At 35.3% G+C, this 16,590-nt stretch overlaps 3 protein-coding genes across 4 annotated transcripts; 2 read left to right on the top strand and 1 right to left on the bottom strand.

Moving 5' to 3' along the window:
* Positions 1-375: 375 nt before the first annotated feature.
* LOC142546635 (nicotinate phosphoribosyltransferase 1-like) lies at positions 376-6,865 on the top strand. 2 transcript variants are annotated; one of them, XM_075654461.1, is made up of 15 exons: positions 379-707; positions 975-1,122; positions 1,370-1,489; positions 1,626-1,760; positions 1,845-1,906; positions 2,446-2,521; positions 3,107-3,208; positions 3,746-3,862; positions 4,409-4,467; positions 4,696-4,870; positions 4,942-5,076; positions 5,149-5,247; positions 5,495-5,603; positions 6,318-6,430; positions 6,564-6,865. In XM_075654461.1, exons 1-15 carry the CDS (start codon positions 535-537, stop codon positions 6,639-6,641), a joined length of 1,701 nt encoding a protein of 566 aa, XP_075510576.1. In that variant the 5' UTR covers positions 379-534; the 3' UTR covers positions 6,642-6,865. The 2 variants fall into 2 exon arrangements, with proteins under 2 accessions (XP_075510575.1, XP_075510576.1); XM_075654460.1 differs by having other exon boundaries at positions 376-707; positions 6,318-6,865.
* Positions 6,866-9,207: 2,342 nt separating this feature from the next.
* LOC142544788 (uncharacterized) lies at positions 9,208-11,138 on the top strand. Its single transcript, XM_075651824.1, has 3 exons — positions 9,208-10,006; positions 10,125-10,310; positions 10,719-11,138. The coding sequence occupies exons 1-3, from the start codon at positions 9,554-9,556 to the stop codon at positions 11,001-11,003; spliced, it is 924 nt and encodes a 307-aa protein (XP_075507939.1). The 5' UTR covers positions 9,208-9,553; the 3' UTR covers positions 11,004-11,138.
* Positions 11,139-12,185: 1,047 nt separating this feature from the next.
* LOC142546634 (mitogen-activated protein kinase kinase kinase 20-like) lies at positions 12,186-13,526 on the bottom strand. Its single transcript, XM_075654459.1, has one exon. The coding sequence runs from the start codon at positions 13,375-13,377 to the stop codon at positions 12,304-12,306; it is 1,074 nt and encodes a 357-aa protein (XP_075510574.1). The 5' UTR covers positions 13,378-13,526; the 3' UTR covers positions 12,186-12,303.
* Positions 13,527-16,590: the final 3,064 nt, after the last annotated feature.

Below are 16,590 nucleotides of genomic sequence, written 5' to 3'. Positions count from 1 at the left end.
AAGAGGATGTTCTAGTTATAATCCAAAAACGATTGCATATATATATTTTATAATCACTTTCCATCTGACTTGCATGTGTTAAACATGTCGCCAGCGTTCATCCTGAACTATCTTACAAGACCCATTTGGACATATAATATAAATAATTACAAGGGCTAAAGGAGGAAGAAGGGTGGTGGGAAGACCTTGGTGTATATTTAAAAGATTTACATGTTCTTGAGATACGTATATGTATTATAGATGTATATAAAATTGAAAATATTTTTATAAAATGGAGAATGGATTGTCCAGGTGGGTTACACTTGGACCGTGTCACATTAATTGTTTATAAACAAATGTATATATACGTATTACGTGCACGGTTGGTGTTCATCATGGATAGCATCGTTCGTTCCTCGTATCTCTAACTATCTATCTATATCTATAAAATATGTTCTGATTGTATTTTCATTCAGTTATTCAGCAACCCTCAATTTTAACGATCTAAAGCATATATACTCAATTGCATTGGATTTTCTTTAATAGTAACAACAAATGGCGGCGACGGCGGCTGTGCCTGTGGCAAATGGGCCGAAGAAGGAAAACAAGCGCGCAGACGCGGTGGACCGGCCGTCCAATCCAATGGTGACGCCTCTGTTGACGGATCTCTATCAGTTCACCATGGCCTACGCTTACTGGAAAGCCGGGAAGCACCAGGAACGTGCTGTGTAATGCTCTTCTCCTTCTATTGACTAAACAATTTCTTCTAAGAACTTAGTACGAAATTTGACTGGCAAGAATCAGCAGATTTGAGTTATTTTTAGTTAATGCGAAGGTGATGGTTGTTTTTGTCATCTTGAATTTAGAATCTCGTAATTTTGTCAAGAGAACACCTCCTGAGGAAGAGTTTGCAAGATCAACAAGAGAGAAAAATTCAAAATTTAGCTGTCTTGTGTTCAAAATAGTTATGATTCGTATCTATGCTTAATCTTCAGGTTTGACCTGTATTTCCGAAGAAACCCTTTCGGCGGTGAATATACAGTCTTTGCTGGCCTTGAAGAGTGCATAAAGTTAATTGCTAACTTTAGATTTACAGAGGATGACATTTCTTTTATCCGATCATCCTTGCCTCCATCGTGTGAGGTATACGATTTTCTTGAGTTTATTTCGGAGTTTAACTATTTGGTAATATTGATGTTATATTGATTATTGAGCATAAAGTTTTTTTTTTCATAGCATCATATAGTTTTAGTTGTGACAAATCTTCTGTTCCATCACTGTTTATTTTCTTTAAAACTCTGACCTTTAGTTAGGAAATAAAGTTTTATCATTCAAGCTCACGTTTCTTGATGATCTGTGACGTTTATAGACATTAATTGTTTTGCTTTAGGTTGGCTTCTTTGACTACCTTCGAAACACAGATTGTTCCGACGTGGAATTATACGCTATTTCTGAAGGATTCGTTGTATTTCCGAAAATACCGTTGGTGAGGATTGAAGGGCCCGTTGCTGTAAGTTTTAGGCAATTATTTTTGCTATTTAGCGAAAATCTATTTACATCGTGATTTGTTCTTAGTATCGCTTTAATCAGCATCCTTTCTCAAGATGAGATTTTTCTGACCAATCGAATTATCTTCACCTTTTTAGGTGGTTCAACTGCTCGAAACCCCGCTTGTAAATCTTATAAACTATGCATCTCTAGTTGCTACAAATGCTGCAAGGCATCGTTTTGTTGTCGGGAAATCCAAACTTCTCATTGAATACGGGCTGCGACGGGCACAGGTTTCATAAATTGTCCAAATTGTTTCATTTCAGAGTGCGAATTTTTCATAGTGTGGAATGCTAGTGGTTATCACATTCATGCAGGGCCCTGATGGTGGTGTAGGAGCATCAAAATATTGCTACATGGGCGGATTTGATGCCACAAGGTGATTTTTATGAAAATTTAGAATTCATATTTCCATTATTAACATTCATACGTGTCAATTGATCATGCTGTCAAGGTTATCCATTGCATCTAGTGGTGCCGTTCTATACCTAATGATGAAACTTGCACAGAGGCACTGAGTTTTACTTGCTGTTTTTGGCTTAAACTAAATCAACCAGAACATCTGTAGGTATCTAGTGATTTGTTCTGGTTTATTATATTTTTGTTTCTCAAAAATATTTGGTAAAATCCATCGTTCACGCTATGGAATAAGTCTTCATCTTGATCTTCGACTCGAGATAAAACTAGTGAATATGTCAAATAATAACGCACCACATAATCATAACGATTGAGTTTGAATCGTTTACTACTCAATAGGCTACAATGGCCAACTATTCAAAACTTAGTGTGTAAATGTTGAGTATGTATTTATCCCTTATCATCAACCTAAGTAGTTATGATACATCTCCTTTTAGCCTTTAAAAAAAGTTTGGAACTCATTATTCATGCTAATCTACTTTTGCTGTTGCATTCTAACAGCAACGTTACTGCTGGAAAATTATATGGAATCCCACTCAGAGGAACACTTTCCCATGCCTTCGTCTGCTCCTTTTTGGTAATCCTACATAAAATACGCATCTTATATAATCATGTTTTGGTTGGAAACAGTTAACTCCAGATTAATTATCATATGGGGAACAATTTTTCCTTTGGTTGTGCAATATATTAAGCATCATAATCTTTATTTGGCAGAGCAGGCTCACCCTTCTCTGAGCCATTTGCATTTAGAATCAGTTTCGATACAGAAACCATTCCTTAGTTTCTTTTATGATAAAAGTAGAAACTGATTTGATATTTGAATATAATAGAGAATATTTTTTCGTTTATTTTTTGATAGAAGGTTCAAACTTCAAACTGGAAGCCCGTTACTTACATTTTTTGACTTGAAAAGAAAATGCTTTTTAAACCATTTTTTAAAAAGACCTCATGTAAATGCATTTTTTGTGAACTCTAATCTACACCTCAAAGATTGGTAGCAAATCTGTTATGGCTATAAAAACTGGTTTTGGCTCTGTATTCACTCCTGTTCTACATACATGATCCACTAGTTGTGTAAACCTTAGTTCAAACTCCTCCTTATGTGTCGATATGCTCCTAGGACAATTTCATCTATCATTTAACTGAATCAAGTAATTTGCAGAGTCCTGATCAGATCTCAGAGAAATCACTCCGTAGCTATGATGGCTCAAATATATGTCAGGATTTCGTTAGTTTAGTGCAAGCGTGGCTAAGTAAACTAAAGGTGCACTGGATTTCTCATTACTTCTTTGCAATAATTTTTTTTTCTATACTCAATATAAAATCTGCATCCATATCAATGTTTTTGCCTCTCTAGTCTCTGTATGTTTATAATATGCAAAAAAATCGTAGATCAACTGACCTTGTTCCATCTTTCACCAAGATTTTTTTTACATCCTTATATCCTCTGTGCAAATAAGCTCATAAAGAACGTGCCGAAAATGACACTTTGACTCTTAATATAACATCCTGAAAAATTCGTCTCGAAATGTTGTTACAAGGTCAGTGGATCTACTAGTTTTGACACGCGAGAATTGAGTGGTTAGATGGGATGGAATCATTAACTTGGGGATGGAATCAGGATTTTGATTTAGGGATCCTCCAAGGTTTGACTGTTAAATCCATCACGCTTTAATGTATCAGAGGTGCCATAACACTATGTCGTTACTCAATTCAATCAATTTAGTAGCTACTCAAGCTGTGGAAGATCCATTATAGGCTGAGTTCGTATGTTGGCTGATTTGATGTTTGCTTTGTACAGCGGTCACATATATTAGGTGGAAATTCTTTCAAAACAAATCAAAGCGAGGTTGCTGCTTTCACCACATATGCGCTTGCCTTCCCCAAAAACTTTCAGGCCCTTGTTGACACATATGATGTAAGTATCTCCACAACCATTTAGGCTATTTACCCAACAAAACCTGTTAAACTAATTTTTGTTTTACGAGACTGCGTTTTGCCAGAACCACTCAATTCTCGCTGAATGTTTGTTTTATGTATTAATTTCATAAAAATTATGATTATATCATATGAATAAGTTGCAAGAATTGAAACTATTGTACAACTTTTACAGAAATTCGTAAGATGGTCACTCTGCTGTATTTGACTTGACATTAACTCAAGGCAACCCAATGAATGCATCCTGTGGCCTCTGCTGTATATTTAGTGGTTAACTTTTTTTATCCAAATTGAACATCATGAGATAAAAGAGACTTGAGAATTTGAATATTCAATTCAGTTTTTCTTGGAATTCCTCCGATATCCACCTTATTTTAGTATTTTCTCCTTGAGGTTTTTATCTTATCATGTAAAGTTTGGATCTTATTTTTAGAAAACGCAATTTCCATTTCCATTTGATCACTTGTTTCTCTCTGCATTGCAAATATATTGAGGTTTTCTTTGAGCAATTCGATGTTTTTAACAGGTTATGAAAAGTGGTATTCCTAATTTTTGTGCAGTTGCTCTAGCTCTAAATGATTTGGGGTACGTCCAAAAGTCTTATCCTTTTTTTCCTGTATTTTATCTCTGTGACAACAGTCATGTATAATGAACTAGGATTTAGTGTCTCCATTTGGGTTCACCTTGATTACAGACCGTTAAGGACGTCTAGATGATAATATTTCGTTATCACGCAAGTTAATATTACCAGGCTTGTCGGGCCATGGATTTGTTTTTATTTTAACACCTTCATTTTTCAATGTATTTTTGTAGATATAAGGCACTAGGTATCCGATTGGATTCTGGTGATCTTGCCTACCTTTCTTGCGAATCTCGAAAGATCTTTCAGGCCATCGAGAAGGAATTCGAAGTGCCAAATTTTGGAAAAATTACCATCACAGCCAGTAATGATCTTAATGAAGAAACTATAGATGCTTTAAACAAACAGGTTAAGACGACTGACGATAAATTTCATAGATTTTATATATATTGCTTTTCCAATATTTCTTTTTTCCCCAGGGTCACGAAGTAGATTTATTTGGAATTGGCACTCATTTGGTAACTTGCATTGCTCAACCTGCTCTTGGTGTTGTTTTCAAGATGGTTGAAATAAACAACCAGCCTCGCATCAAACTTTCAGAAGACATTTCAAAGGTTTGATTGGTTCGTGTGATATTTTGTGATTGTTTTATCGTGGACAATTTTTCATATATCCTTTGGTTTCAGGTCTCCATCCCATGCAAAAAACAATGCTACAGATTGTATGGGAAAGAAGGTTACCCTCTTGTTGACATTATGACGAGGGAAAACGAACCACCTCCAAAGGTGTGTTCTTCAAAATTTCCATTTTTTCTTTTAAAAAATTACGGTTACTCAATATATTTATTGTCAATATTTAACAATATTAGTAACATTCGTGCTGCTTACTGTTGTTGTAAAAAGCAGTTTGATTAATAGAATAGAAAAATCTGTTAAGAGTTGTGTCAGTTCGCCAGGAAAGGAGTTGGATTTTAGACAGCACCAATGTCGCTTATCTACTCTAATCTATGGATTTATTCTTTTCAATATGAAGCTGGGTGAACAAATTTTATGCCGCCATCCATTTAGTGAATCCAAGAGAGCATATGTTGTTCCACAGCGCGTAGAGGAGCTAATGAAGTGCTTTTGGCCGGGCAGATCAGGTAAGATTTTCTAGTTTCTTGTGTTACATCTGCTACAACACTAGCATCTCAATGGAGTTGCCTCTGCTTTTGCATGTGCTTCGAATTTCGTGCCAGCATTGATACTTTCTTTTCATAGTTCAAGAAGTATTCCTGGGTGCATGTGTATTCCTCGGCAATTCTAATTTATGTTGCCCAAGAACAAATCAAAAAAACGAATTCCAAAGGAATTAACCATGGGTGAAGTTGAAAAATCTTTGCTTTCGTTGGGTGATACTTTCCGCTAAGTTGTATCACATAATTTTCCAAATTCGAGCTTGGGTGGGCTCCAGGAAAAAAAGAATGACAGGGGAAGGGGAAGAGAGACTTGGAGAGATATTTTTGGCATGCTTCTCTCATTGGTACTAGTACTAGACCCGATATTGCCCTAGTCGCGAATCATTCATGGCCTTTTTGAAGTTGCATTTATTTACGGGCCTAGGCACAAGATTGACTAGAAATAGAGAGCCCTTCATAATTTCATATCTGCTTTTCAATTCATAGTGCCGCTCACTTTAAAGTGTGCATAATGTATAGATAAGAGTATTGGCTGGAAAACGAACACCAGAAAATCGATGCCTACTGCGTGTCTCTTCTCAGTCCCTCTTTGCCATGGTGTTTGGATCGCTTACTCATCTGTTCATTTTTCATGATATATTTTATATATTCAGTTTCTGTGTGAAAACAAATATGCAGGAAAAGATAGAGAAGAGTTGCTGCCAATTAAACAGATTAGAGAACAGTGTATGAAACAACTGGAACAGATGCGACCAGACCACATGCGAAGACTGAATCCGACACCTTACAAGGCAACAACCTTGAATGACATATATTGCTTTCCTTGGAAAATTAGATTTCATCGTTTCTGTTTCATGATTTCCGAGCTTCTCTTTCATGATTTTTTGGGCTTCTCACTGGTTTATAGCATTTTGTGGTGAGCAGGTTAGTGTAAGTGCAAAGTTATATGACTTCATTCATTCCTTGTGGCTCAATGAAGCACCAGTTGGAGAGTTGCAGTAAATGGGGAAGGATTTGTCGTCGATGATTAATTGCATTGTCAAACCGAAATACACCAGTTCGCGGCTACGTGAACAAGACAGAAAATCCTGATCACTTGGATTGATATTCTTGTTAAATTAATGTAAGTGTTCTTTTTCTTTCCCTTGATACTGAACTTTTAGATTGTTATTAGTAGCAGATGTCACACGATCCCTGGTAATAGAAAACTCTAATTTGTGTTTTAACCAGAACATAAACATCATGAATTATATAAATCAATATATAAAATTTTAAAATCGACGATTATGTTTGGATTGATATATTTGAAATTAACCAAGACACGACCTGGAAGTATTGTCTGTAATGAAATTGCTTATCCATTTGGGTAATACTGAACCCTAGAAATTTAGTTAATAACATTAGTTGTAGCTAATTAATAGAAATGTCGTTGCCTTGCCTGGGGTGAGTCTGTTTGTACATACCATGCAAGAACTTCTCCAAGCAGCAGCTACGTTAATCGATCAGTGGATCCCAGTTTTGAGTTTTTGCTATATATTTCATGTTCAAAAGCTGGAACGTTAAATTGGCAAATATATATATATAATACCACCAATCATATATACTTCAATGCATGTATATATAATACAGAATGGAAGGAAGTCTCATTTAATTTAATTTGTTTATAAAATATATATCTAGTTTGTTAATTGAACTCAGAAACAACAGATTAAAGTCACTGTGAGAACAGAGAAACATACTGAGGATCAATCCCTTGAAGCTCCCATTTTAGGATCATCAACTGCATAATAGTCCACAACTTCTGGCAAAATCTCACTGTCAGTGAAATGGGATACTCTAATATCCTCGAATCCATTTCTGTAATTTGAGTCCAAAGATGAAGAGGGTTTGGTTTCTTGCTCGCTTTGTGTAGGGATGTAATCGAGTCGAGCCGAGCCGAACTCTTGAATGTTTGAGTTTGGCTCGTTTATAATCGAGCCGAGCTCGAGCTTTATTTAACGAATATATGCATGGCTCACGAGTTTATTCAAACCTTTATCGAGCCTAAACAAGCTTAATAAATATGCATTATACATTTAAATTTTCAATAAATTAATTAAAAATAAATTATATATTTAAAGAAAAATATATTATTTTATTAAAATTTGTAAATTTATTATAATAAATAAATTTAATAAATTTTTCTATATATTTCATAAATAATATGCAAAATCAATAAATCAAATATCAAAATTATTATTTTTTCATCTAAAAGATTACTCATGAACTTATCAACGAACATGTTCACGAGCTAACGAGTCGAATACTGTAAAGCTTGAGTTTGGTTTGTCTATCTTAACGAGCCTCATTAAACGAGCTCAAACGAGCCTTTATCGAATCGAGTTTCGAATAGCTCACAAACGGTTTGGTTCATTTACATCCCTAGCTCTGTGTATTATATATCCTCGAATACTCTACTCCCCAACGTTCCCACGGCTTATTTTACGTGTAGAATTTCTCGATGGATTGTTGAGCATGCTAAAATCGCATTGGTGAGTTGGGCGATACTGTTAGCTAGCTCCATCTTGTGTGAATATTATAACACATAAATATTATGTGTTGCACATATTTTAAATATAATATGTTGCATGTATGTTATTTCTCAAATTTAATTATGATATTTATAAAATTAAATATGACATGAGATTTAAGAAGATTAATTTTCTATAATTATGAAATAAAATATTTTAACAATACTTTATAATATTAAATAAAAAATAAATATGTTGGGTGCGATAATTATTTTTGTTGGGTAAAATAATCGAAACATGAAGCTTAAGTTGTTGTACAATTTTAAATATTTATTGCACCATTGCCACAAACTATAACTTATGGTAAAATGACAAGCGTTTGGTTTTACAAATTGATATCAGAATCAATGTCACATGTTCGATTTTCATTGATTGTAAGAAGTACAATATTGGGAGGGAAATTGTTGGTGCTATAATTGTCAATGCTGGGTAGAACAATCAAAACGTGAATTTTGGATTGTTGTACGATTGAAATGATTTCAGTTGTACAATTATTACAAACTATAATCTTTAGTAAAACGGCAAGCGTTCAGTCTACAAAATAAATAATAATTAATAAATAAAACATAATCATTTTTATTTTTTTTTTGAAAAATCTAAATTAAGAACAAAATTATATATATTGTAATAAAATGTGTGAGGGGTAATTTTGGAAATTAAAAAATATTTCATCAAAATTAGTTAAGTATTAGTGTCTCTCGCTTAATCAATGGTATAAATGCATAATATGGAAATAATAACTTGAATGAGATGAATACAAATTTTAAAAATACCCGAATTTCTTTTAATGCATACAAACAAAAGTTGATTTAAAAAAAAATACCAGGTCGAAAAAGTATCGAGTAGTAAATTGATATTCAATCAGAAAATTCGGGTATCGTATTATTTTTAAAATCTTAATTTATAGATAATATTATAAACTTAATTGAATTTTTTTATTTTTGTTGATGAAACAATACACTGATATTTCGGTATTTTTTTTATTTTAAGTATATAAAAACTGTAAAAGTAATTTAATAAAAAATTTAAAAATCTGGTAATACCTGAACCATTATTTCGGGTTAGGTTCGGATATAAAAATACAACTAAAAACTAACCCGAATAACTCGACCTGTGCCAACCCTAATCCGGTTGCTCATTTGTCACCGCATTAGTAAGTAAGATCGAGTGGAAACATAAAACATTAAACGCGCGCACACAACGTGCAGGTTAGACTTTATACACTCCGCCAATAAATTAAGATTCAGAAACATAAACCTCAATCGAATCCAACCATTGATCATCAGATTCCCATTTCCGCTTCCTATTTCCTCCTCCACCAAAAATTACAGTCCAGAAAAAGCAATGTCAATGCATGGGACAACCGATTCCGATGTGACCAGCCTCGCCGCATCCTCGCCGAATCTGGCTGTGTACTACGTGCAGAGCCCATCGAGGGACTCCCACGATGGAGAGAAGACGACCAACTCATTCCACTCGACGCCGATCCTCAGCCCGATGGGATCTCCGGGTCGCCACCCCCGGGACTCGTCGTCGACTCGGTACTCTGGTTCGCTTAAACCAGGCTCACAGAAATCTAGTAACGGATCTGGACGGAACCACCGCCGCAAGCCGGAGAAGGATTTTGACGCGATCGAAGAGGAGGGTTTGCTGGATGAGGAAGGCGGCCGTAGAGGAGGAGTGTCACGACGGTGCTATATGGTGGCATTCGTTGTCGGGTTTTTTGTGCTGTTTTCTTTCTTTGCTTTGATCTTGTGGGGAGCCAGCAGGAATCAGAAACCTGTTGTTACTATGAAGGTAAGCAAGTGTAACAAAAATTTTACACACATAATAATAATAATAATAATAATAATTGAAAGTCGGTTTATTATATATAAATGTGAATGATCTTGTATTTGTTTAACATTTGGTGCAGAGCATACTTTTTGATGACTTCATGATCCATGCCGGCTCGGATTTCGCCGGCGTCGGAACTGAAATGGTGACCATGAATTCTACGGTAAAGTTGATATTTCGAAACACGGGTACATTCTTCGGCATTCATGTGTCACCCACGCCATTGGATCTTTTCTTTTCCGAACTCTCGCTGGCGAGTGGGGCGGTAAGATTCAGGTTCAGCAATTTTCTTGTAACTTTTTTTTCTATATTTTGTGACAACGTTGCGCGATTTCTTTATAGAAGAGCTCAAGAGTTTAGATAACGTGATCCATAAGCAACCGTTATGTCTATCGTTTAAGAATACAACTAAGTAGAGTCGTTTGATCACGCGGACCTCACATAATCATCCAAGCTAGACAAGTCTATAAGGAGCAACCAATTCCAATCGAATTTGTCTAGCTTCAAGAGCAATCTAATCTGAGCAAGCTGCTCGAGTAGTATATCGAGAATAATTTATTTTCGGATTTCGCTGGATCATATAGATTATAGCCCCTTAGCACAAATTCAGTTATATGTTAACAATGTATGTAGGCATCGATTTGATATTGGTGGGCATTACGTTATTTTGCAGATTAATGGATTTTATCAATCAAGGAAGAGCCAAAGAACAATTGCTGTAATTTTAATGGGGAATCACATTCCCTTGTACGGCGGAGGTTCTAATTTGAGTAGTAAAGAAGGCAGACCGGCGGCACCAGTGACACTAGCACTGAATTTCACGGTTCGGGCAAGGGCTTATGTATTGGGCCGACTTGTTAAGCCCAAGTTCCACAAAATAGTCCATTGTTCCGTAGTTTTAGACCAAAATAAAATGAATGTGGTCATTCCTTTGAAGAACTCATGTACGTTCAATTAAGCCCAAACTATATTTGTATTTATTTCTATTTGGGCATGGGCTGGAGGAAATATCAGAGCATATTGGGCCGTTGGAAATGGCCTGGTTGAGTTTGGCGGAATAACGGAAAAGTTTAGGAGAGTGACCGTGTATTTGTGAATGAGCATTCCTACGTTTTAACTTTTAAGGGGTTCTCTTTTGATTTATGTATTCTTTATTGAACAATGTCAAGGGAACAAATATTAAAAAAAAAAAAAACAAACTAGTAATAATTATAGAGACCTACTAATGATATAAAATGTACCTTGCAAGAGAGGAAAACAAAATTTTCTACTTTTCATCTCAGTAATTTAACAAACCACACCAATTTTTTTTAAAAAAATTATTAGTAAGTCGGGATTGCTGTCGACGAAGATAATAAATAAATTATCAAAAAAAAATATATATATCCGATCCAGGGAGGTTGGGGTGTATCTCGCAACCATATGCATGTCCCGACCATATTGTTGGAGATTTATGTTCCCAATTGCAAGTCCTAGATCAGTGGCATATAGTAACTTGCGTAACATTCATCCCTACCACAACTTGTAACATGTGGTTGGTTTCTGCTTTACTATTTTATAAATGTATTCTTTTTTTGGTACAATTAAATTGAAAATTTCCGATCGTTTTCAATGATTATGATATAATATCATTGTCCCAATCTTGGATTGCGAATTTTATATTATTTGATTAAAAAAACATTAGGTCGAGTAGCTAGACTCGTCCAACATATCAGTGTTTCAAGAGTTGTACTTTGGATTTGCATTTTGTAATCCGAATGGGAAAATGGGTTATTTTCCTTTATTTATAATTATATGGCAAGTGGCAACAATGTTCGAGGTTGATTTAATTATTCATGTTTTACTTCACTTGGCTACGCGCGACCTTGATCCTGAATTTAATGGTTGTTGCAACTTGCAAGGTTGAGACATTGCAGCAGAAAGCCCAGATTCTCAGCAAATCACAAAAGTAGGTTGTGCCTAATGGCGCCATGTTGCCTAACAGATCCAGCGCCACCACCCATGAAACACAAGTTTCAAATTCATGAAACACATGGTTAAAATTTTTATCCTATCAATCGTAAATAAAATGTTTGCAAGAATATCAAAGAGTACCAAATTAGTCAGTAATTATTTGTAATCCTTAGGATCGGCATACAGATAACGTAAACAAGAAGAACGGTGAATTGAATTAAAATGAATGTTGTATAAATCTTTACAATCACTACAATCTGAAGCATTTTCTATGGATGTCTAAATTGAAACGTTGTGAGTTCCCATCACCTGATGGTGATCCAATCACCTGAGACAGACCAATCGGGACTTTGATGTGTCATTAGCTCCCCCAGCCACTCCAACGTGGTTGGTGGTGTCAAATTGGAGAAGGGAAGGGCCGGCTGTGGAGAATATTCCGGTGCGGGTAAGGATGTAACTGAACACGCCGCAGGTGATTCCCAATCAGGGAAATCGAATGGGCATCTTGGAGAGGGTGATACGGTAGTTTTACTTTCTTGCCTGCCTTTCAGCGAATCTGCCACGTCATCAAAATTTTCAACATCGCGGACGAAAGGGTGATTTAGGAGCATCTCAGCCGTCCATCTACAGCTCGGATCCTTCACGAAGCATTTTCCAAGAAAATCTTTTCCTTCTTCCGATAATATTCCTGGAATCGCCGGCACCTCTTCGCCGACGCCGATTCTCATAAGCACCGCCGCCAAGTTGGAACACCGCCACACCGGTTTCCCGGTCACCATCTCCGCTACGACACACCCCAGTGCCCACACATCCGCAGGAGCCCCCTGTTCTCCGCCTGTGACAGTCTCCGGCGACATGTACATTGGGGTACCTCTGAATTCGCATCCAGGAGAGATCCCATTCCCGGTCCTCTTCGATAGACCGAAATCCGCAATCTTTACGCCGTCGTTCGGAAACAAGAGAATGTTTTGAAGCTTTAAATCACAGTGAACATAACCAAACTTGTGAATATAGTGAAGACCTCTCAGCAAAGCTTTCGTGTATCCCCGAACTTCGGATTCCGGCAGCCTCTGATCATCGGAGTTCTTCACTTTATCAGCAAGCGTGCCGCCTGGAGCGTACTCCAACAACAAATTGTACAATCTCTCGCCATTTTCACAAGAAAAACTGCCTCCGAAGCATCTGATAATTTGTGGGCAAGCTTTAAGATCATCCAAAATCAATTTCTCGTTCATCAGTGAACAAGAATGCGAAATCCCACATGATTTCACCGCCATCAGCGGAGGAAACTGAGAACTCTGGCTTCTGGGCACTCCTAAATTCACCGTGGCGAAGCTTCCATGACCCAATTTCTCACCGCGAACCCAATCCATGTCCATTTATCAATTCTCAATCAATAACTTGATTTTCTTCAAACTATGGGAAAAAAAGGAGAGAAGCAAGAGAAATCGAAACGAGTCCGAGAAATCTATGACTGCTGTCGTACTTATAAAGAGGATTTTGGAGTTGATTTGTATGCATTGTATCTACAAGGAAACTTTAAAAATAAGAAGCACGTGGTCGTAAAGGATAATTCGCGGGAACCTTAAATAGCCTACCCAAGTTTAGGAAACGTGGTTGATATTTTGATTATCGTCAAAAGAATCTATAAAAGATTTTTTTTTTTTTAAGAAAGGAAATTTTTTATGAAGAATAATTAAACTCTCCTCGTGTTAATTAAGGAATTATGTTACTTGTATCAGTGAAATCTTCCTTTTGCTTCACTATAGATTTATCAACTAAATGCACATTACGAAAAAATAATTGATTTTTGTGCTATATTGAAGCGATTTATCTTATCAATAAAGTGATTTTGATGATAGCAAAATCCACCAACTAATTAAAAGTCAAAGTCATCACCGTTGTGGATTCATATTTGCTGTGACGTACGTTAGTCCACATTTGAAAGCGATGATATAATTAAAACTTGACTTATAATGATTTGAATGGATTTGGTCAAATCGAGTCTTCCCAAGATTTTTCTTTAAATGATTTCAGATCGTGTATATCTCATCTCAATCACTTCGTAATAATGGCAAATTTGAATTTGGATACGAACAAATATTATACGACGAAGGGAAGTCAAATAGAATGAATGACATGTAGATTTCATAGATATCTTTCCATACTAAGGATTAGGCTAGGGAAATTCGTCATCTTTAATTTTACATGATTTTCTTTAACATCGCGAGTTCTTCCACGAATTAAACTGCATGTTTATACAATAAAAACAATTATTTAAATGTGATGATTTGTTAATGATTAATCGCCACTCGAGGAATCTTCGTCGTACGTATAAGGGTATAACTGTCCCTCGTCCATAACTTGCATGCAGAAAATCGGTAGTCAACCATGAGTACACGCAACTTGACACGTGTGGTCCAAATTATGAGGATCTGTTGCGAAGCTCTCTAATTAATATTTGGAATTGAAAAATTCACCATCGACCTTTGACTCATGCGGAGGCTAATTACCAGTCCACGTTCTGGAACCGTTGACCTCTAAATCTTCGTTTTACATCTACTTATTATATTCATTATTTATATTATTTTTAGTTCACACCACACTAGAGAGGGGAATTTGAAGCGTGTCTGACTGGAAACTGCTAATAGGTGAAAATTTTCTCTGAAGGGTTTTTTTTTTTTTTTTTTTTTTTTTTGAAAAATGAGTAATTTGTAAAGATTTTTCTTTAAATTTGTAACTGATTTCAAGTGATGTCAATTTGTATACCACCACGTCTTTGGAAATTCTTGGTAAAGCAAACCTATTGTCTGTGTAAATTAATAAATGTGGGGACTTTATGGAATTCAGTATAAAAACGATGAAATGCAATTTCCAACAAATTAATTAGGCATAAAATGGATGTAATTGTTTACTTTACTCGGTCGTCATTCTAGCTACATCTCTTTCCTAACAAATTAACAGTCATCGGCAGAGACAAAATGAAGCATCTCGGAACCAAAATTTATCAAGACGTATCACATGAACATGACGACGCCATTTCATAAATTTTGCGAAATTTAACAACCGGAAATTTTGTTTCTATACAACATAAAAGTTATTGAAATCATTTATGAAAATTATACTTTCTCCACCTCATATATATTTAAGTTTGTGCGTTTTTCACACTGATTAAGAAATTATTAAAAAAAGTAAATTTTACGATAAAATTTTCTATTTTACCTTATTTAATATATGTTTCATAAGATAAAAAATTATTGGAACCGATAAATGTACTTAATGAAGGTAGATTGAAAAAATAATAGATAAAATAATATTAAATATCGAAAATTGTCTATATATATATAAAAAATGAAATATAGCTTTTTATATTTGGGACGGAAAACAGTATTATATGTGTGTGTTTGTGTTTTTTTTTTTTTTTTTTTCATGAAAAAATTAGTAATACTCCATGTGGCCATCCCCCAAAATGCCCTTGTGAGGCAACTATAAAATTAATATATCCGATTTATCCAATAAATATATAACAAAAATTTGTGTGAGATTGTCTCACGAGTCGTATTTTGTGAGACATATATCTTATTTAGGTTATCCATGAATAAGTATTATTTTTTATGCTAAGAGTATTACTTTTTATTGTGAATATCGGTAGGGTTGATTCGTCTCACGGATAAATATTCGTGAGACCGTCTCACAAGAGTAAATATATTTTACTAATCGACAAATATTATCTTAAGCACAGCTAACTGCATGTTACACCGACCAAAGACCAGACGGGAAACCAATCCATGTCTTTGGGAGTATCTGATTTTGTAAAATTTAAGACGACATTAAATGTCTCACTTTGTTCACAACAAGCTACCCCATTAAATTTAGGGAGCAATTAACTTGATAAACTCAACTCCTGAATTCATGTCGTTAATTAAAAATTCTTTTGTATAAAATTGAATTAGATATAGGATATTCGAGTTCCTTGGTGTGCATTTGATTAAAATACTTAGAATTTAGTAATCTATGATGTAAATCCTCGCAAGTCGCAGTATCCATTTATAGTAAAATTTATACTTGAATTGGGCGATAATAAATTAAAAGGAGTGGCTACAATTTAAGTTAGAATGGGTCATTCAACTGGCCCAAGACATATAGAGATGAATTTTGTATGCCAATCAAAACCATTCACATTTTGTATGCATTCACATGTTCGCACGTTCTAAATGTTTTAGACGTAACAAAACCAGAAAGGGTCGGTCGAAACTCTGCAATTTTTAACCGTTCAATCTGCTAATCAGCGAACAAACGTGATTTGTCGATATATTTCTTCACTTAAAAGATACTGACATTTAAAATATCATTTTGTCCCCTCCTAGTCTATTAGTTCCTTTTACATAGGTAAACGGCTTTAAAACACATTATTAGAGATGGACACATACACACTTAAATGTTCAATATTTCTTCCATTGATTTGTGATGTAAGATTTGTCTAAGGGCTTCTTCTCCAATCACCTACACTAGTATTAGGTTTTAAAGTAGTGAGGTTTATATATTAGAAGGGACAATATTACTAGTGAGTTAGATCTCGATACATTTTATGT

The sequence above is a fragment of the Primulina tabacum genome, chromosome 5 (assembly GCF_025594145.1).
Source record: "Primulina tabacum isolate GXHZ01 chromosome 5, ASM2559414v2, whole genome shotgun sequence".
Lineage (NCBI taxonomy): Eukaryota > Viridiplantae > Streptophyta > Magnoliopsida > Lamiales > Gesneriaceae > Primulina > Primulina tabacum.
The sequence above is the reverse complement of the archived record's forward strand: the minus strand, read 5'-3'. Positions and strand labels throughout refer to the sequence as shown.